Genomic DNA, 21,998 nt, shown 5'->3' with positions numbered 1-21,998 from the left:
AACTCATACAATACGCAATACATTCCATCAACCACACACACACACACACACACACACACACACACACACACACACACACACACACACACACACACACACACACACACACACACACACACACACACACACACACACACACACACACACACACACACACACACACACACACACACAGTGGTCAGCCCTCTCAGAGTAGAGTTTATATAATATGTAGGTCATTTACAAACAGAATGTTGTCAAGTAGCTGCTCACATAATGGTGTAGAGTTACTGACCGATAGAGCTGAGTGCACATGAACACTGTGGACCATTGAGACAGAGTTCTGTGTCTGTCTGTGTGTGTGTGTGTGTGTGTGTGTGTGTGTGTGTGTGTGTGTGTGTGTGTGTGTGTGTGTGTGTGTGTGTGTGTGTGTGTGTGTGACTGAGTGAGAGAGTGAGTGAGTGAGAGAGTGTGTGTTTGTATATGGGTATAAATGTGTGTGTGTGTGTGTGTGTGTGTGTGTGTGTGTGTGTGTGTGTGTGTGTGTGTGTGTGCGTGTGCGTACATGTTTGTGTGTGCACGCGCGTGTTTGTGTGTGTTCTGCAGGTAGGTACAGAACATGATATTCTGTGTGTGTGTGTGTGTGTGTGTGTGTGTGTGTGTGTGTGTGTGTGTGTGTGTGTGTGTGTGTGTGTGTGTGTGTGTGTGTGTGTGTAGCATGTGGTGGTAATGTTATCTCTAGGGTGTAGTGTGTGTGTGTGCTGTTGCCACGACGATGACGCTGGTGGCTAGGTTGGGGATTACAGGTCGACTCCGATCACCTGACCTCCCCTCTGAGGCTGTGTGTGTGTGTGTGTGTGTGTGTGTGTGTGTGTGTGTGTGTGTGTGTGTGTGTGTGTGTGTGTGTGTGTGTGTGTGTGTGTGTGTGTGTGTGTGTGTGTGTGTGTGTGTGTGTGTGTGTACCAGGCACCTGAGGTAGAACTGTGGTAGAATGATACTTTATATCATAGACCTTTAACCCATTAAGACCTGACGCTGATTCTACAAATGCCTTCTAAATCACTTTTTTCCCCCAAAACGTAAAAAGAATAAGCAGATGTACAAGCTCGTACATCTGCGAGCTTGTATATCTGCTATTTTTCAATAGCCAGTGCTAAAATCTAAATGGCTTAACAGGGGGTCCTGCCAAATCTGTGTGATAGGAACTCTTTTTTAATGTATTTTTTTCTACATGAACCACTTGAACTCCAGCGTCAGTATTCCGGGGGGAACATTCACACCAAAACAGCAGATCTACAAGGCGGCCCTTGGCCTGAAAACAAAACATTGTTCTGCCTTATGATGTGTTGTGACATTTAACATACTATAAGAGTCAAGATGCCATGGTGGCATAGGCCTGCTATCTATTGTTTTGGGTACAGTTTGTTTCTAATGACACACAGTGGTGGATTTTTTTTATAAAATTGAGTAAAAGTATGTAGAAGTACTCTGTTACAAGTGAAAGTCTGGAATAAAAAAATGGACTTGAGTAAAAGTACACAAGTATTGGTATCAATATGTACTTAAAAGCACCAAAAGTAAAAGTACTAAAATTGTTTGAAAATAGCAGATCTACAAGCTCACAATGCGTCGCATCGTGACGCATTGTGAGTTGTGAGCTTGTAGATCTGCAATTTTCAAATAGCCTATAGGTATAAAATAGGGCTAAAGTGGTTAATGTATGTTTTATGATGTAATACATTTATATCTGCAAAGTAGCGAGTAACTAAAGTTTTGAAATAATTGTAGTGGAGTAAAAGTACAATATTTGCCTCTGAGGTGTAGTGGAGTAGCAGTAAAAGTATAGACAATTGGAAATAATCCGGTGAAAGTACCTAAAAATTTTACTTAAGTACAGTACTTGAGTAAATGTACTTAAATTACTTTACACCACTGATGACACAAACACGTGTCTCTTATCAGGAGAGAGAACTCATACAGGATACAGGATAAACAAGTGAAAATGAAGTGATGACTCAACATTTTAAACTGGAACACAGCCTTTTCTTTACCGTTATGCTTATTTACCAACGGTCAGCAGCACCTCACCAATACAGGTGTGTGCCCTCCTCCCTTTTGTTAACTCATTCACTGCCACAATTATTGCTGGCCGCGTTTGCCCACTGCCAGAGATTTTTCATTGAAAAAAAAATAAAGTACTCAGGAGCCGAGATACAGCATTTTTACGTTTTAAGTTAACAAGGACGTGGATGGGAGTCTAGATCTTCGAAAAATCATATCTCCTTGGTCTTTGGGTCAAATAAATAAATAATAAAAAAAATAATATATATATTTTTTTAATTAAAATTACGTTTTTTTTTTTACGTCAGTGGCAGTATTGGTAAACGGGAATAATTACGTCAATTACGTCAGAGGCAGTGAATGAATTAAACTGGAACACTGTAAAAAATTGAAGCTGATAAATGTGTGCTCTCTCCTGACTGGATGAAAACGTGCAAACCCACCTGAACACGTCTTTTCTGTTTATTGAGCTGGAGAGACAGGCAGACCCCCCGTTACTGAACACACTCTATAGTGGAGTTAATTATGTCGACTAAAACTACACAGATTGTCTTTGTTGACCTTGTTCACTGATGAAAGCTATAACAAACAAAAAAAAACGAAATAAAAACTAAGCTACTGTGTGAGAACTAAAACCATCACTAAATGAACATGTTGTCAACAAATGAAGACTAGCCTAACATGTTAGAGAGGGACTAGTGGAGACGAGACACGTCATGTTATGCTTGGTTGGGCGCAGGTGTCGCGCTCCAAAAACGAGCTTGTAGATCGTCTATTTTCGGCGCACTGCTAGCATACAAGTATAGATCAGGCATTGCGGCGCCATCGCGGCCCGCCAAAATAATATTTTTGTCGACTAAATCAACTGTAGATTTAGTAGTAGTCAAGTAGTCAATATTTAGTAGTGTGTGTGTGTGTGTATTCAAAAGACTATGAGATTTTTTTTTTTTATTGCTGTCAAAATAAACAGTTTTCTGAAACACTGTTGCTATAATATCAGTGGTTCTCAAACTAGGACCCCCCCAAAAGGATAATGTATAAAAAAGAAATTGCTTTAAAAATGTATATATATATATTTTCAAAGATTTGCACAAATCTTCTAGATTTTTCAAAAATAGCAGATCTACAAGCTCATAGCGCGGCACTCGGCATAGCCAAAGTATATGATAATGGTTTAAGTGGTTTACACGGATGCGTTCCCGGTTGTAACGGGTTAAAGCACAATCACCACCACCTTGAAATGAAAAGTGTCTCCGACTCCATTCACCTCGCTGCTTGCATCACACCACAGGACGTGTTACATGAACCATGCCACACATTGTGAATGGCTGCTATGCCTATACAGGACTTTAACAGGACTGTAGCACGTCTCGATAGAATAGTTGACCTCATACAACAAAGGACATTATCCAAAACATTTTTAACACCCGCAGTGAGAATGTACAAACATTCCTGTGTCAAAACCTTCCATGTTTCAACTCTGTACTGATAATCCTTTAAAGGAGTAGTTCAACCCAAAAAAATGGCTTGCTTTCTCTCAATTACACACCCCATGAAGCATTGAATTCATGGAGATTTTTTTTTGTTTTTGTCGCATTCCTGAGCCAATAATTTGATGACCGGCCGTATTATTCATTTGAGGAGACTCCAAATCTCCATGAATTCAATGCTTCATGGGGTGTGTAATTGATAGGAAACAAGTCATTTTCTGGGTGAACTACTCCTTTAAAACCTTTTTACATCTCTGCGAAGAAGTCTTCACCTTTGGTTCTAGCTTAGAAACGCTTTCATGAAAAGTCTTTAAAGATTTTGACTATTTGTTGACTATTTCTGGCAATACAATGACCCCCCAAAAAGTTAATGCAAAGTTAAGTTAAGTGCAACATGTTTTAAAATGTTGTACCCCCGTTTAAACCAGTGGTTCTCCAACTGTTTGGGCTCAGGGCCCCCTAACAAATAATGTCAAGGCACCCCCCTACATTTTTGACAACCTTTGACAGCATTTCCCTGCAGATTAAATCATACCAGTGTGGGGCAGCTAGCAGTGCCACTCCAGCTGAAGCTACTGTATGCACAAGCAATCGTTATAAAACCACCTCCAATGGGTGTAACACTGTTTGTTCTCTTAAGAAAGCTATATCCATGTCTCCCTTTCATTTAGCCCCCCCCCCCTCCAGACTGTGTGCAGCCATGTTCTTTGCAAAGTGCCGCGTTTCACTACAATTAACTAAAGTAATTATTACCCAGCATGCAGTGTGTGTTATGTTGCACCTATTGTTTCGTCTGTTAGCCAATAACCTGAGAACACAAAACCTCAATGCTTCCTGGGTCATAAAGGTCAAGGGGTCAAACTCCCAGGCTTTGTCTGGGAGGTCAGATGGACTGACATGAATAGGACCGACCATGCATTCACTGTGTTCGCCGTTCATTATTCATTCATATGAAGCAACTGAAGGCGATCGATGCCTGTTGGGAACGGAGGCCAGTCTATGACTTCAGGACGGACAGACAGACAGACAGACAGACAGACAGACAGACAGACAGACAATACCTGGGGACACAGAAAGACATATTTTTGGGGATTTTCGGTTCTGGACAACTGCCTGGATCTATTACTGGAAGGATGGCAGTTTACAAAAACTACTTCCTTCTTGGCGTGTGTTTATGTGTGTTTGTTTATTTGTGTGCGTGTGCGTGTGCGTGTGTGTGTGTGTGTGTGTGCGTGTGTGTGCGTGCGTGTGTGTGCGTGTGTGTGTGTGTGTGCGTCAATGGGTGTGCCATTTGTGCACAAAGCTGCATGGGATGGCAGCCTGTGGGGGGTGTGTGTGTGTGTGTGTGTGTGTGTGTGTGTGTGTGTGTGTGTGTGTGTGTGTGTGTGTGTGTGTGTGTGTGTGTGTGTGTGTGTGTGTGTGTGTGTGTACACTGTTCCATTGCTCCACACACCTTCAGATGTGAAATGATTAGTCAGATTAGACAGAGGAACACCCACAGGTTCATTGCAACTCTTTTTCATTACAATTTATTACACAATAACCACTTATGGTGCTTATTCTGTTTGGTTTCTCTTAACTTCTTACATTTTAATCTCGCTTTTGTGGATTATGATTTAGTATGGTCAGTGATGGATAAAGCACTCAACCCATGTGAGTCAAAGTATAGATACTCCTGGTCAAATATTATTCAACTACAACGTTGCTCAGTAAAAAAAAAAAAGTTTCAGTTCAGTTCACAACACTTCATATTGCGTTGTGAAATATGGCTTAAAGGGCAAGACCACTTTGGTAGAGGTTTGGGTTGTGTAGTTACCTTGCCATGATGTAACTCCAAAGGTGGGCAAGAAATAAAAAATAATGGCTCCATTGATTAGAAATTGATAATTCAAAATATGCTCCTCATTGACTTACATTGCACGGTAAAACAGCTCTCAAAGTCACTCTTTTAGCACATAAACGAACGCAAACAAAGTTGATTCAGACAATATAGAACATCACCAAACCCAGTACTGTTTGTTTTTTAAATAAAAATGTCAACTTCCTGTTGATTTTGCCATTTTTAATAAGTAGAAAACCTGGACTGGATCCGCGGATCCGGATCCAGATCTTCAAATAGTAAAATCAACAGGAAGTTGACATTTTTATTAAAAAAACAAACAGTACTGGGTTTGGTGATGCTCTATATTGTCTGAATCAGCTTTGTTTGGGTTCATTTATGGGCTAAAAGAGTGACTTTGAGAGCTGTTTTACCGTACAATGTAAGTCAATGAGGAGCATATTTTGAATTATCAATTTCTAATCAATGGAGCAATTATTTTTGATTTCTTGCCCACCTTTGGAGTTACATCATGGCAAGGTAACTACACAACCCACACCTCTACCAAAGTGGTCTTACCCTTTAAGTGTTTAATTTATAATGTGATTTGTCCCCTCTTAGAACCGTAGTGCAGTGTTAATTTCATCGACTAAAAATATGACAAACGATGTTCTTCGACTACATTTTTCCACGGAGAAAAACAAAATAAAAACTAAGCTATGACTACATTTATTGAAAATGAGTGGAGAAGAGATCCAGTAAAACTAAGACATTTTATTCTTTGCTGAGCACGGGTGTCACACTCCGAAAATAGCCGATCTACATACATGTAGATCGGCTATTTTCGACACACAGCTAATTATAAATCAGGCATTATAACGCCATCAAGGCCCGCCAAATCAAACTTTAGTTGACTAAATCAACTGTAGATTTAGTCGACTACAATCTTATGATATGTAGTCATATTTACTAAAACTAGGGCTAAAGGAACAACATTTCAGATGACTAAAATATGACTGAAACTAAATGGAATATGAATCAAAAGACTGCGACTAAAACTAAATCAAAATGTGCTGTCAAAATGAACATCGCAGTGGAGTCAAAAGGACAACATTCATCTTTGAAATGTAGTGGAGTGAAAGTCATGAGCTTCCAAAAAATAAAGTCAAAGCAAAGTACAAATACTCAAAACATGTGCTTAAAGGGATATTTCACTTTCAAAAAAACTTTTGGTCATTTTATCGTCTACTCAGGCTTTTGTGAGCCCCCCAGACCGTTTTTAAGTTGCTTGATTTAGTATTTAGATATTTGATAATCATTTTATCAGACACGCCCCCTTCCTATACAAACCCATTATAACTTCAAACTCCATTTTTAACCTGTTAGATTCATCAAAAACACCCGTCCTTGGTTCTGCTGACTCAACCTGCCCTCCTAATACGTGAGGGGGCCGTGTTTTTTTGATTACTTTTTTCATTTATTTTATTTAATTTTTTTAATGTATTTAATTTTTTTCATTTTCCAAATTTTTTTTAAAAAATAAATGAAAAAAGTTATCGAAAAAACACGGCCCCCTCACGTATTAGGAGGGCAGGGTGAGTCACCAGAACCAAGGACGGGTGTTTTTGATGAATCTAACATGTTAAAAATTGAGTTTGAAGTTATAATGGGTTTGTATAGGAAGGGGGCGTGTCTGATAAAATGAATATCAAATATCTAAATACTGAATCAAGCAACTTAAAAACGGTCTGGGGGGCTCACAAAAGCCTGAGTAGACGATAAAATGACCAAAAGCTTTTTTGAAAGTGAAATATCCCTTTAAGTACAGCACTCAAGTAAATGTACTTGGTTAGCGTCCACCACTGGTAGTGAGTAGTACTAACATGTCAGTAATTTAAACCATGCAGTGAAGTGAAGTGGAGTGGGTTCAGTTTAAGGACAGATTGACTTAATCTGATTAGAGACGGCCCTTCTGCTCCAGGGAAATGGAACTAGGCCCAATTTTAGACCTGACCTGGATCCCCAGAGCAGAAAATGGAATGGGTCCCACTCTGCAGGCACACAAAGTGTTTTAAGAAGGCACGGACAAGATGCTTTTAGCTGTTATGTGTCACAACCTGATGGACAACCTATGGCTCTGTGTGTGTGTGAGGACATGTTTAACAAGGTGCTGGAAGTGATATTCTTGGGTTAAAGGACAACTTCATTTTTTTTACAACCCAGGTTTATGTTTTAGCTTGTAATTAAAGTACGGTAAATAAAAGATGAGTTAAAAAACATCATTTACTGCTTTCTATAGTTTTAGCAATCTTTTTTACAGTGGGCGGGGGGCATTCGGGCAGGTGGCTAAATGTGTATTTTTTAACACAATAACCCGGCGATTTCTTTATTATTATTTACCGTAGCTCTTCTAGCCCCCAATAACTCACATCTTGCCATCAAAGACCACAGGACCTTTTTTATTATAAACCTTAACATAAACCGTGGTTGTAAAAAAACTAAGTTGTCTTTTAAAACAAAAAGTTTTTTTGTTAAAAAAAAAAGAGAAGTCAAAGATCTATTATTCTGAACCATTGCTATAGAGTGTTTGTTCAGTAACAGGGGTCTCCCCGTCTCTTCTTTTCTTTAGTAAATACATTTTCAGGTGGGATACCAATTCCATTCAATCAGGAGAGAACACTTTTTCATGTCAAGGACCACCCAAAGTTATATATACAGTATTTGGCCGGGAGCCCCATCTCAAAATATTTTGTTCCAAGGACCCCCCAAGAAGCAAAGATTTTAGTTACGAATGTTCGCTTTAAAAAACATATATATTCAAAGATTTGCAACGATTTTTGAAAAAGAAAATCTGTGTGAAATGTGTATAAATAAAGTTTAACTGATTAATTACTATGATTTGTCATGATGGGAGTTATCTCAAGGACAAAGTACATCACGTGCAGTAAATAAAACATACTGCACATGATACATAAAGTATGGTAAATAACGCACTATGTGCATAAATAACAGATAAAGTACAGTCCATTATGGTTTATGTTCACACTGTGCAAGGACTCGTGTTAAAAGTGGTGATTAGAGGAACACGGCGGTCATCTGAGGAGGAACTGGGTCATGGAACTCAATTAACTATCACACACACACACACACACACACACCCCCCCGCACACACACACACACACACACGCTCCATTGATTCAAAGACACGTCCGTAATTGAAACAAACTGACAGTTGCAGACATACAGTAAGTAACTACATTCAGTCAGTCAGTCAGACAGACAGACAGTCAGACAGACAGACAGTTCCAACGTCAGTACAAAGTGACCTGAACTTCCCTTCTACAGAGACCTGTAGTCGCGATAGAGAGACCACTAGAGCCCTGAGATAGACTGAAGAACAGACAGAATGACACAGGGCTGGTGACAGAGAGGCCTGTCGCAATTATGACACAACCGGCTACGGTAATCGCGATTATTTGAGATAATCGCAAATATTTGTTTGCATAATCGCCGTGTCGAAAAATGAATGAATACATTTTTCAACAGTATTATCGCTAAAAGCAGATCTACGAGCTCAGAACGCGTCACATCTTGTAGATCGGCTATTTCCACTATTAATGTTTTTTTTTAAAGTATAAAGTTATTAACCCATTAATACCTGGAACGCATCTGTGTCACTTTTAGATTTCTTTAGGCTATTCAAAAATAGCAGATATACAAGCTCGTAGTGCGGCACCGAGTGCCGCGCTACGAGCTTGTAGATCTGCTATTTTTGAAAAATCGTGAATTTTTTTTTTTTACATTTTTTTCCGAAAAACTGTTAGGATTTAGAAAATGTTTAGAAGCGGCCTCAGGTCTTAATGGGTTAAATATGTTAGTCATTTCTTCGTATTTTTGGGTTATCTGTCACATCTGCACCTGTGCAACTTTTCAAAGCATAAAAGCCAAACAGAAATGTCATTTCTGTTCATAATGCTCAGTGACAAAAACAACAATTAAATCGTTTGAGCGCAATTATTTGTGTGACAAATTAATTGTCGCGTAAAATCACACAATCGTGACAGCCCTGGTGACAGACAGACAGATGGACGCACCACAGGTGTGGTGACAGACTGGCAGGCAGACAGGCAGACAGGCAGACAGACAGACAGACAGCGTGACGTACCACCGGTCTGGGTTTGGAGGTCGCCACCAGGCGAGCCAGCAGGTCATCCTCAGAGATCTGGTTCATCACATGGGCGTTGTACGCCACCATGATGGACACCTCTTCCATCATCCTGACCCCACACACACACACACACACGCTGAAACGCTCAGAAAAAAAACCCGGAAATGCTTGAAAGCGCTCTTAAACTCGCAGCGCTCCACGAACACCCACAAAACAACCGTTTCCTGTGACGTTCCCCCCAAACGTCAACGTTCCACAAGTTCCCCAACGCTCCGCGACATTCCTCGATGCTCCACAGGTCTTCCAACAATGCTCCAGGAATAATGCAGAATGTAATCCGTTCAATAATCCACAGGTGGAGACGAAACAAATCCAGGCGTGTTTACAAGAGAGGAGGAGAGGAGAGGAGAGGAGAGGAGAGGAGAGGAGAGGAGAGGAGAGGAGAGGAAGAGATGGAGATGAAACAGGAGCAACGCTGAAAGCAGCGGAGGAGAGTGATGTCAGAAAGAAAAAGAAGGAAAAAGAAACGGAGAACAGAGGAGGAGAACAGAGGGAAGAGCAGAAAACAGAAGAGAGGAGAGCAGAGGAGAGGAATGTCACCAAAGCAGAGAGCAGAGGAGTGTAACATGGACAGGAGAGGAGAGGAGAGGAGAGAGTAGAGCTGTTGACAGCTTCAGTGTGAGCGCTGCACTAAAGCCACTGACTGCACTGCACAGTGTCCCTGGACACAGACCACGCCCCCCTAGACACAGACCACGCCCCCTAGACACAGACCACACCCCCTCAGAGGAGCAGGGAACAACACCTGTGTGTTCCTCCTCCTCTCTGTCTCACTCTGAGGAGGAGGTTCACTCTGCTCCTCTTTATCTCTCCGAGCGGGGTGTGTGTGTGTGTGTGTGTGTGTGTGTGTGTGTGTGTGTGTGTGTGTGTGTGCGTGTGTGTGTGCGTATGCACGACTTGCTTCTACTCTTCTCAGTTTACACTGTGGGAGTCTGATAATGTGGTTCAGTTACACACACCTCTCTGTGTGTGTGTGTGTGTGTGTGTGTGTGTGTGTGTGTGTGTGTGTGTGTGTGTGTGTGTGAGAGGGGAAGTGTCAGGGCTGTCAGCTTCACAGCGATGAGTAGTCAGTGCGCGCGCGCACACACGCGCGCGCGCGCGCACACACACACACACGCACGCACACACACACGCACGCACGCACACACACACTTCTTCAAAAGGATGACAGTTAGATATCATTTGCAGATTAAATGAGAGCACTGCCTGCCTGTGTTTACAGTACAGTATGTCATATCCGTCTGTCAGGACAACGCCTAATTTATGCTCCGTTCAACGTGTGATGAACATAGCAGATCTACAAGCTCACAACACGTCGCAAACATGACGCATGGTGAGCTTTGTAGATCTGCTACGTACATCACACAACGCGTCGTAGGAATGGGGTAATAGAGGGTGTATATTTAGTGTGGTTGCCCGAATGGGCAACCAGACTATTGTTTTACAGAAACTTTATTCTTTCTTTATTTATTTATAGATAAACAATATTTCTAACCGTATCACAGCCCACAGTTTATTTTTCCCAATTTAGTGTCATATGTCAAAATGACCGGCTTCACCGGGAATCGTGTGCTTGTATTTTGCTAGGAGATTGGTTGCATAGTTTTATTGATATTGATTTATTAGTGCATTAAATTTCCCCATCCACTTTAATGAAAAAGTGAAAAAACTCAAATTCAAGTATTTTTTTCTCTGAAACTGTAAGAGCTAGAGTTACCAGATTTGGTGGGGAGGTTCATGATTTAGTCCGAAATTATTTAAAAAACACATTACACCAGTCGGCCTCATGGTGGCGCTATAACAGCCCACTTTACGTTTTTGGCCTATAACTTTTGAACCGTAGGTCCTAGAATAAAAATCTCTTTCCCCCTAGATTCCTTGGGTCATGACGCAACTCCCCATATAGGCCACGCCCATTTGCGTCAGGATAGATTTTCCGCCATTTTGAATTTTCTTCAAAACACACTTTTAGCTCCTCCTCCCACAGATTTTCTCCAAATCTCACAAAAATCGGTACACATGATCTCTGGACCCATGCGATAATCTGGAGTGAAACAGAATTTTGATAGTCTATACCGTTCGTCCGTAAATGGCTTCCGAAGTTAGCGGAAGGGGCCCATTTTACAAAAAAGGCCACAAATCACGAACGAAACGTCCAGTCAATCCCAAATTTAAATCACATGTCGAGGGTGGTTTACTCAACAAATCCCCAAAAGCATTTCCACTTTGATCCATAGGGGGCGCCACAACTGCGCAAAACGTAACCGTTTGATGCAAAAACATGATTTTTGGGGGGATCACTCCTCTCAAAATGAAAAGCAGGTGATCTCAGGAGTTACAGGACGATGTCATTGGCCCTCTATATTTGTGGGAGGGGCCTATTTATTTAGTGGGAGGGGCCTATTTCTTAAAATCAAAACGCCATGTATCACGAACGCAGGATCTAATCAGCACCAAATTCGAATGGCACGTCGCGCGGCCTCCGACGGTATTCCTCCAAGCGTATTCCTCAAGTCCCGGAGGGGGCGACCCGCGACCGGCGTCGGTGCAACCACACTTTGCAATTTCCCAGAATTGCGACACGTCTAGTTTGTGAATGTTCTCCATCCCTCTCGTTCCTCTCTGCAGGGTGTTTAAAGGCCAGTCCGCAGCAATGATTCGCAACACAACTAGTCGCAACTTGCAACCAGTTGCAGTAAGTTGCAACGGTCTGAATTGACCCGTTTCAGGATAGTGTTGCAAGTACTGTAGTTGCAGTTGCAACTAGTTCATTCAATCATTGGTGTGGACTGGGCTTTAAGAGGCTGTGTGTAACTTAAAATTCTTTCTTGAGTAATCCAGTGTGTGTGCGTGAACGTGAGTGTGTGTGTGTGTGTGTGTGTGGGAACGTGAGTGTGTGTGTGTGTGTGTGTGTGTGTGTGTGTGTGTGTGTGTGTGTGTGTGTGCGTTAGTAGTTTGTAGTTTGAATTCCTTTTGTGCGTTAAGCTGCTTTAAGGTCAGCTGCTCTGAGTTAAATCACATCACGGCAAAAAATGTGTCAAAGCTAAAGAGCACGACTTTCCAGTATGCTTTGGTTGAGTTTGCACTCTTTTCCAGCAGTGTTCTGAAGCCCCAAACCATGTCCATGCGAGTTGAGTTGAACAGTTTTCATTTGTGTTTTCACTGCAGTGGAACTGGAATCAGACAGTAGAACATCACCTTCTAAAATCTACAGTGACATCAGTGTTTTACTGTGTTTTTAGTCATGTGACGACAGCAAACAGTTCTAAGGACATGAACCCATTGAATCCGGGAACGCATCTGTGTCATTTTAGATTTCTTTGGTCAAAAATAGCAGATCTGCAGCTTGTAGATCTGCTATTTTTGAATAGCCCAAAGAAATCTAAATTGTTATCTAAAATTTCTGAAAAATCCTGAAAATTTGTGCAAATCTTTGTTGAATATATATATATTTTTTAAAGCAATTTTTTAAAACTCAAATATTTTTAGATGGGTGCCCGCGGCCAAATATATATATATTCAAAGATTTTCAAAATACTTTTCAAGTACTGTAGATCTACAAGCTCGGTGCGGCGCTATGAGCTTGTATATCTGCTATTTTTGAACAGCCCAAAGAAATCCGTGGACCTGTCCTTATAGCAGCATATCCACGGCACCATCATCTTCTAGGAGTGACTGACTTCAGTGGGTCAGCACTTATGCCGTAACAGCACCGCATTTCAGCCAACAGCATGAAAACATGTGTAATATAAATGTTTCATGGAAAAAACACAAAAACTTTAAAACATGGAGACGAGAGGTTTCTGCCTGACAGCAACGATATGCTATCATTATCCACACAGTAGCAGTACAGAGAAAAAACAGTCGTTTTCAGTAGTTTGTTGACACATGCAAGCGGTTTCAGTCTATGTGTAGACATGGTGAATAATAATGACGGTAGGGATGGTTATAACTTGCAATTTGTTAACACATTGAGTGCCAAAAGCGTAAATCTACGTGTTTTCAACTTTTCCATAATTTTTTTTTCCACAAGGGGTGCTCTAACGCAACTTAGCAATGATCCCAGGTCCCTGTAAAATGGAAGGGACGGATGTGAGAAGGGCCCCAAAAACGTCACTTCCGTCCGCTCCGATGATAGGATCTTGGAGAAAAAGGTCCACATCTCCATACTTTTTTACAGTGGTCAAAACAACCCATTTTCGACGGGCGATCACTCTGCGATGGCGGATCGCGTTAGAAATATTATCGTTCCAGTCGTAAGACGGGACCCTCGACCATCGCCCAGACACCCTTTGTTTACATCGGGGTCCTCGTGGAGGCTTCTAAAGCTCTAAAACAATCAGCGTAAACGGTAAGAAACGCTGGCACTGGATGTACCCTGTTTTAAAAAACCTCTGGCACGTGTTAAAACCGGTGCAGAGAGAAAAAAAAGTATTTTCTAAATTGGATAGTTCCAGTCCTTGTATCTGATTGGCTTAGTGCCGTGGTAAGACCCAGCGATATAGAGCATCGCAGTTCCCGCCCACTTCCTGGTTTTTCGTGGTGCCGGAAGGAACAACTCAATGCATTTTTCCCATTGACATTTCCAAAGATATTTGTATCTATTAATTTAAGCCTCGAATCAAGCCATCATGACATGACATGAATCATGACCATAAAACGTTTGATTCTGTGATTATTATTATTTTTAAACGGCAAAACAAAGGGTATTTATTAAATATAGTATATCATATAATTAAATATAAAATAAAAAAATCACAGAAAAAAACGTTTTATGGTCATGATTCATGTCATGTCATGATGGCTTGATTCGAGGCTTAAATTAATAGATATAAATATTTTTGGAAATGTCAATGGAAAAATGCATTGAGTTGTTCCTTCCGGCACCACGAAAAACCAGGAAGTGGGCGGGAACTGCGATGCTCTATAGAGAAGAGAGAGTTACGTCACTAGCATAGACTCCCATAAGGAAGTAGTATTCCATGTTAGAATGGAATAAGGAAGTTCTCTTTCTATGTCAACGAGGAAGTTCCAATGTTTGGAACCACCAGGAGGCAACATCCCGCTTTGTGGCGAGATCAAAGTGTGTCGTAACTCTCTCTCTCTATGGGTCTGGTAGGACTGCATGTATCTTGCCATAAGGTCAACATTTTAGAAAAGCACTAAAGCCACACGAGGCCTTGGTGTCACTGTTCATTCTGACAGAAACAGTTAGCTTTAGTCGCAGTCTTTTGAATAAAATTCCATTTAGTTTTAGCCACATTTTAGTCACCTGAAACGTTTCCCTTTTAGTCTAGTTTTAGTTTAGTTTAGTTAAATATAACATTTTTGTCAACTAAATCTACAGTTGATTTAGTCGACTAAAGTTTGTGTGCCGAAAATAGCCGATCGACAAGCTCACAACTGTCGCAGACTAAATATCTTCTGATCTTATATGTTTTGAAGCGTAAAATGACTTGAGTTCTACTGGATCTCTTCTCCACTAGTCCCTCACTAATATTTTAGTCTAGTCTTTATTTCTTTGCCGAAAATTTCAGTATGTTTAGTCAAAGTTTTTGTCATCATAGGGTAGTTTTTATTTAGTGTTAGTCAGTGAAAAAAGGTAGTCGACGAACATTTTGCGTCATAGTTTTAGTCGACAGATTTTCGATAACTTTTTTCATTTATTTTTAATATTATTTTTGGAAAATAAAAAAATGTAAATACAATAAAAATAAATAAATGAAAAAAGTTATCGAAAAAACACGGCCCCCTCGCGTATTAGGAGGGCAGGGTGAGTCACCAGAACCAAGGACGGGTGTTTTTGATAAATCTAACATGTTAAAATGGAGTTTGAAGTTATAATGGGTTTGTATAGGAAGGGGGCGTGTCTGATAAAATGAATATCATATATCTAAATACTGAATCAAGCAACTTAAAAATGGTCTGGGGGGCTCACAAAAGCCTGAGTAGATGATAAAATGACACAAAGTTTTTTTGAAAGTGAAATATCCCTTTAAGTAAATTGTTTAGATATTTTTGCCAGACCCAAGGGGTCGGGCTTACATGAGGCTTTGTACCTGTTTCGTCCATACATGGGCATGGTCACTTTGTCCTCCGACCCCAGCCAAAAAAAAGTCTGTCCCCCAAAAAAAGTCTGTCCATATATGGGCATAGAACATGGTCCATACATGGGCATGGTCACTTTGTCCTCCGGCCCCAGCCAAAAAAAAGTCTGTCCCCCCAAAAAGTCTGTCCATATATGGGCATAGAACATGGTCCATACATGGGCATGGTCACTTTGTCCCCCGGCCCCAGCCAAAAAAGTCTGTCCCCCTTTCGTCCCCTTTCGTCACGAACTATTCATGACATCATTATTATGTCACAAGTATGTAATTAAGTAAAGCTCATCAACCCCTGTACTCTCCATTCTGGGCATAGACACGGGCTGACACGTCATGTGATGTCTCGGTCTGGCAGAACCAGGTCTCCTGGTCTTGTTACTTTACTGGAGTATTTAATTATTTTTTTTTACTTCAACTCCGATACATCTCAGAGGCAAATATTATACTTTTACTTAGTCTAGGACCTGGCTAAGATATGTATGCACTTAATTTAGGAGAGATTATCTCAACTGTTCTTGGCTAATATGACCCCAAGGAACAACTTAGGAACTGTGACTAATTCTCTATCCGGGGCGAAATACCCAAAAATGACCACGCCCTTTTAAAAATGACCACATCCTGTATGCTACTTCCAACATAGCTGTATCTTCTAAACCGTTTGAGCTACAGATTACCTGAGGTGCTCAAAATGTTCAGAATATCCATGTCTAGAGGGACATAGAAAGGCGTAAAATGTATAATTTGATATTTTATGAGAAAATGGCCAAAAACAGCTATAAACACTTATTACATGAAACTATCTACATACAGCAACTGCCATATGTATTAACTTAATGTTAATAGCAGTTAGCTGCTAGGGTTCTTCAACTCACAGAGCAAGAGCAGAGTATCATGAAATATCACAGCTCATCTTGCTATAAAATATTTCAAAATGATATGAAAAAGACTGAGAGCATAACCAAACCAGAACAGGCAGAACCATCTCAGCAGCAGTTGCCTATTCATGCTACATCTGAGCGACGCAGCAAGAGGAAGAAGTCCAGTGTAACTAAAAATGTCTGTATCATTTGTGGTGCGGCTAAAACTACAGTTAAACAAAAGAAAATACACGTATTGTTCACAATCTGTGAAAAACCGATGGCCCAAAAACTACTAAATGCAGCCATGTTGTTCAAGGACCATGTGTACACTGAAACAGCAACAATCTGTGCGGTAGAGGATGTTTTTGCGGCTGATATCAAATATCATGATCATTGTTGTAAGGATAATTCCTTTTAACACGACGTTCATGAAAGTCCTTGCAGGCTTGTTTCCAATGAGGGCCTGTGAGCAATTAGGGGTTAAGAGTCTTGCTCAGGGACAAATTTCATTTCATCGACACATATGCTGGCGTGGCCTGGAGTCGTACCTGGGGCAACCAGGGCCTCTGGCTCCCTAGGCGGGCTCACTAACCACTCAGCTATGGCCGCCCCGTAAAGGCTATTTTAATAAATATCATGCTAAAGTTGAGGAAATGCTGAAAAACATTGAAGTGGAGAATGACCTAATAGCCGAAGACAAATCCTTGAAAGCTATTTTTAGCCCTTGGGCTGGATATGAGTAAGTCAGCGCACAGTCTGACTTCTATCAATGACGGTTCAGCTGGAATAGTGTCAAACCGAGCAGTAAAGCAGCTAATCATCAAACTGTATGGAGACACTGTCTGTTATAAACGAATATCCCAGATGGTACTTTTTGTGCCAATAGTTCTCCAGTGACCTTGGTCGAGTCTCTGAGAGTGTCACCTGTCCAACAGGTTGCAACTGAGCTGGCACAGGAGCTGAAAGAATACAGATTCGGTCTGCAGAATAGCTTCTGTGAGCCCCAAGACCTCCAACTGTCCAATGACATATTCAATAAGAACCGACCACCAAAATGGGAGGAGTTTTGCTCGCATATGTTCACGGGTAAAACAACTTCTCAGCTGAAGGTTGATGTAGTTTTTCAAATTCTGCACTACATCCTGACTGATGGCAAGGAACCAACACCTTTCCATGTCATGGTGGCACAAGGAGTCTACAGTCTTGCTCGATCAAAAGAGCTTGTGACTGCTCTTAACCATCACGGAATTTGTGTTAGCTACAACACAGTCAAGAGGATTGATGTGGATCTCGCTGAACAAATCATCGCTACAACAGGTAACAACAGAGTACCTCTTCCTGCTGTCCTTGAAGCAACAAGCCCACTAAATGGTGCAATGGACAACTTTGACCGCAACGAAAGCACCCTGGCAGGAACAGGCTCCACTCATGATACCATCCTTGTCCTCTTCCAAAATGTTCCAATTCATCTAGAGAAACTATCAGAGGAGAGTGAGATCTCTGTAAGGCCCCTTGCCACTCAGAGCCGGACCAGAGTAAAGCTCAGGTCTCAAGTTAGTTGCCAACAGCTCATCAGAATGGGAGCAGTGAAGGAGCGTGGGGAGATACCCACCAACTACAAGGTGTCAGAGACCATCACTAATTCTACAGTAGCTGAACCCTTTACCTCAGCAATAGTGTAATAAGTGGACTTTTTAAGCTATTTTTGGCCGTTTTCTCATAAAAAATCTAATTAGAAATGTTAAACATTAATGCACCTCTAGACATGGGTTTTCTGAACATTTTGAGCACCTCAGGATATCTGTAGCACAAACGGTTTAGAATATATAGCTATGTTGGAAGTAGCACACAGGATGTGGTCATTTTTAAAAGGGCGTGGTCATTTTCGGGTATTTCGCCCCGGATAGAGAATTAGTCACAGTTCCTAAGTTGTTCCTTGGGGTCATATTAGCCAAGAACAGTTGAGATATTCTCTCCTAAATGAAGTGCATACATATCTTAGCCAGGTCCCAGACTTTAACTCCACAAAAATTATATGAAAACTTTAGTTTGTAGTTACTTTGTAGATTTTGATTATTATTACAAAACACACTAACCACTTCAGCCCTATATATATTTCGGCCATTTGAAAATATGTCGCGATGCGACGCATTGTGAGCTTGTAGATCTGCTATTTTCAAAAGATTTGTTACACATTTTCAACTTGTGAAAATGGGACATTCCGCACAATGAGTACTTTTACTTTTGGTACTTTAAGTACATTTTGATGCCGATTTTTTAATAAGGGACTTCTGCTTGCAACATATATTTCTACATTGCAGTATTGATACTTTTACTTAAGTAAAACACATTGGGAGTACTTTTTCCATCACTGGTGATTTCACCACGGCTAAGAGGATCAGAAGCACACTCCACTCTGCTTCGTGCCTCAGTACGACTCCTAGCCGTTCTAAAACCCATGATAAACCACGGCCTCTTGTGGCTTACTGTTTTGTCACATGAGAACAGTCCAACACACTGCTAGACCGGTGAAGTGTTAGGTCAAGAGCCTCTCTAAAAACACTCCATCTCTATCCTGTACCCAGCATGCAACAGTCCAGTATGGTCAGGTATGTCCTCATCCTGAGAATGATCCGTTAAAGTCAAAACAAACACACGCAACCTCCACCCTGTCTACACACACACACACACACACACACACACACACACACACACACACACACACACTGTTAGTGTGAGTAACACAGAGAAATGAAGAGGTGAGATGATGAAATTAAACTTAAATCAATCTGTCTGCCTGCATGTCTCTCTGTCTGTCTTGTTTGCGTGCGTGCGTGTGTGTGTGTGTGTGAAAGTACTATTCCAATTTAGAAGACACTCTTATCCAGAGCGACTTACAATAAGTAAGGTAATCAAATGCATAGAATGCAGAGAGACAGTATATGCCTCAGTAAAATAGGATCCCAGGTAAACCAAGAACCTAGCATTTGTCTAAACAATACACTACTGTATCTAAATAATAACCTGTGCATTGAAACTATAGCATACCAGGCACACGAGAAACAAGAACCTAGCATCTGTTTAAATAACATGCTATCTAAATTACATTCTTAACATTGTGGTCAAGAAAAGAATCCTAAGTAACAAAAACATGTGAACGGGGGTGTGTGTGTGTGTGTGTGTGTGTGTGTGTGTGTGTGTGTGTGTGTGCGTGTGTGTGTGTGTGTGCGTGTATGTGTGTGTGTGTGTGTGTGTGTGTACTGTATGTGAATGTCTCTCGTCCAACAGCAGGTCATTCTCTATCTCTTTCAGAAAGCAGGTCAAGAATGCAAGGCTTTCATTTTGCTGAGTCATGCTTACCTGTTCTACACCTTCACCTCACCTTCAACTGCTCTCTCTCACTCGTCTCTCCCTCTCTCTCTCTCTCTCTCTCTCTCTCTCTCTCTCTCTCTCCTGGTCTGTTGGTCTCGCCCTCCCCCCCTCTCCTCCCCTTCCTCTCTCTCTCTATCATCTCAGGAACAGTGTTCTCTCTCCCTCCCTTTTCATCTCTCGCTCCATCTCTCCCTCAGTGTGTGTGAGTGTGAGTGTGAGTGTGTGTGTGTGTGTGTGTGTGTGTGTGTGTGTGTGTGTGTGTGTGTGTGTGTGTGTGTGTGATCTATAAGGCGTGTCACAGTGTGTTCTACTCTTGCTGCCATTGCAAAAGCGGTTCAGTTAGTTACAGAATGACAGACTGAGATAAACAGTCATTACACAAGACAGGATATCCTGTAGGGAGGGAGAGAGAGAGATGGGTGGAAGATTCACAATCTCTCTCTATCACTCTCTTTTAACCACATGAACCCTAGCGTCCGTATTCTAGAGCGACCATTCAGAAATAGCAGATCTACAAACTGGTCAAACCGTTCCACTGAGGATAATTTATGTAGAGGTATTTAGTGTAGAGGGAAAAGCAGGAGGGGACCTAGGACTGGAAACACACACACACAATTTTTCTCCCCATCCTCCTCTATCAAAGCTATCAAAGTTGTGAAAAATGACCCCTACTGTCTGTAACCTGTAATTACGTGCTCACCAACAGAATGTTTGGAGCATCTCTTTGCATAAATGTGACAATTTCTGCCATAGTACACCTCATAAAATGTACCGCTTTACTACTACTACTTTGGTCATCATTCAGCTGCATGATGTATTGTACATTCTATATAGCTTCAGTCGCTAATGTATTTATCCATTCATATTTTTTGTGCATTTTTCCAAAGCGTTTTACATTCACACACTGACGGTGGAGGAAACCATGCAAAGCACCAACCTGCACATCGGGAGCACTTCGGCGTCTTGCTCAAGGACACTTCGGCTTACAGCCAGGAGGCCGCACATATACACATAATGAGAGTGTGTGTGTGTGTGTGTGTATATGTGTGTGTACCTTAATACTGCAGGCTTGTTCCATGAGGCGGCGAGCGTTCTCTGCTGCCCTGTAACGTTTAGGAAGCTGAACCCTGAAGAACTTCAACGCTCCTTCAAAATCAGCCTGGAGGAGATCCTCTTTAGAGGTCTGAGGAGAGGAGAGAAGAATCACTTTTAATGGAAGTTACCCAACATGTGTCTCTCCCTCTCAGCCGTCTGTCTCTTCTACACGGTCTAACTGTCTGTCTATATATTGCAGCACCGCGTGCCGCGCTATGAGCTTGTAGATCTGCACTATGTTGCTATAATCAGTGGTTCACAACCTTTATATGTATTTGGCCACGGACCCCCCATCTCAAAATATGTTGTTCCAGGGATCCCCCAGAAGCAAAGATTTGAGCAAAAAATATTTGCTTTAAAAAAAAAATCTTTTCAAAGATTTAAACATTTTGACAATTTTTCAAAAATAGCAGATATACAATCTCATAGCGCGGCACTTGGTGCCGCGCCATGTGCTTGTATATCTGCACATTATATCTGAACATTTGTAACTCAAATCTTTGTTTCTGGGGATTCTACAAATGTCTTCTAAATCCGAACAGTTTTTTGAAAAAAAACTTTTGTTGCTATAATCAGTGCGCTGCGCTGCGCTATGAGCTTGTAGATCTGCTATTTTTGAATAGCCAATGTATAAAATAATGGTTAAAGTGGTTACACAGATGCGTTCCTGGTTTTAATGGGTTAATAAAGTCTATCTATCTAGAAATATGGAAGGAGGAAGGAAGAGCAGGAAGCTCGACTTGGTCTAACAGTTGGGAGTAATGCAGCTATCAGGTTGTGGTCACTGGATGTGGTGTAACTGTCTCCTGTGCTTGCAGGCTGTGGTCACAGGATGTGGCGTAAACTTTGAGAGGAGCACCTCTGTAGAAAGTTGCTTTCAGTTTGAATACCAAGTCAAGTCTTTTTGGAACGTGGCTGCGTGTTGTTTTCAGTAGTTTTCAACGGCTTGGTGAAGTCACGCGTGTCATGAGACGTGCGGTGCGTTTCATG

At 41.3% G+C, this 21,998-nt stretch overlaps 1 protein-coding gene across 1 annotated transcript in view; it reads right to left on the bottom strand.

The window, feature by feature from the left end:
• The window catches only part of rabgap1l (RAB GTPase activating protein 1-like), a 188,120-nt gene that overhangs the window by 23,119 nt on the left and 143,003 nt on the right, over positions 1-21,998 (bottom strand). Inside the window, exon 20 of the mRNA XM_080430953.1 lies at positions 20,968-21,096. Within this exon, the coding sequence (XP_080287079.1) occupies positions 20,968-21,096 (129 nt within the window). The remainder of the gene's footprint in view (positions 1-20,967; positions 21,097-21,998) is intronic.

Source organism: Gymnoscopelus braueri (assembly GCF_963280865.1).
Source record: "Gymnoscopelus braueri genome assembly, chromosome: 6".
Lineage (NCBI taxonomy): Eukaryota > Metazoa > Chordata > Actinopteri > Myctophiformes > Myctophidae > Gymnoscopelus > Gymnoscopelus braueri.
Note: the sequence above shows the minus strand (reverse complement) of the source record. Positions and strands in the feature narration are given on the sequence as shown.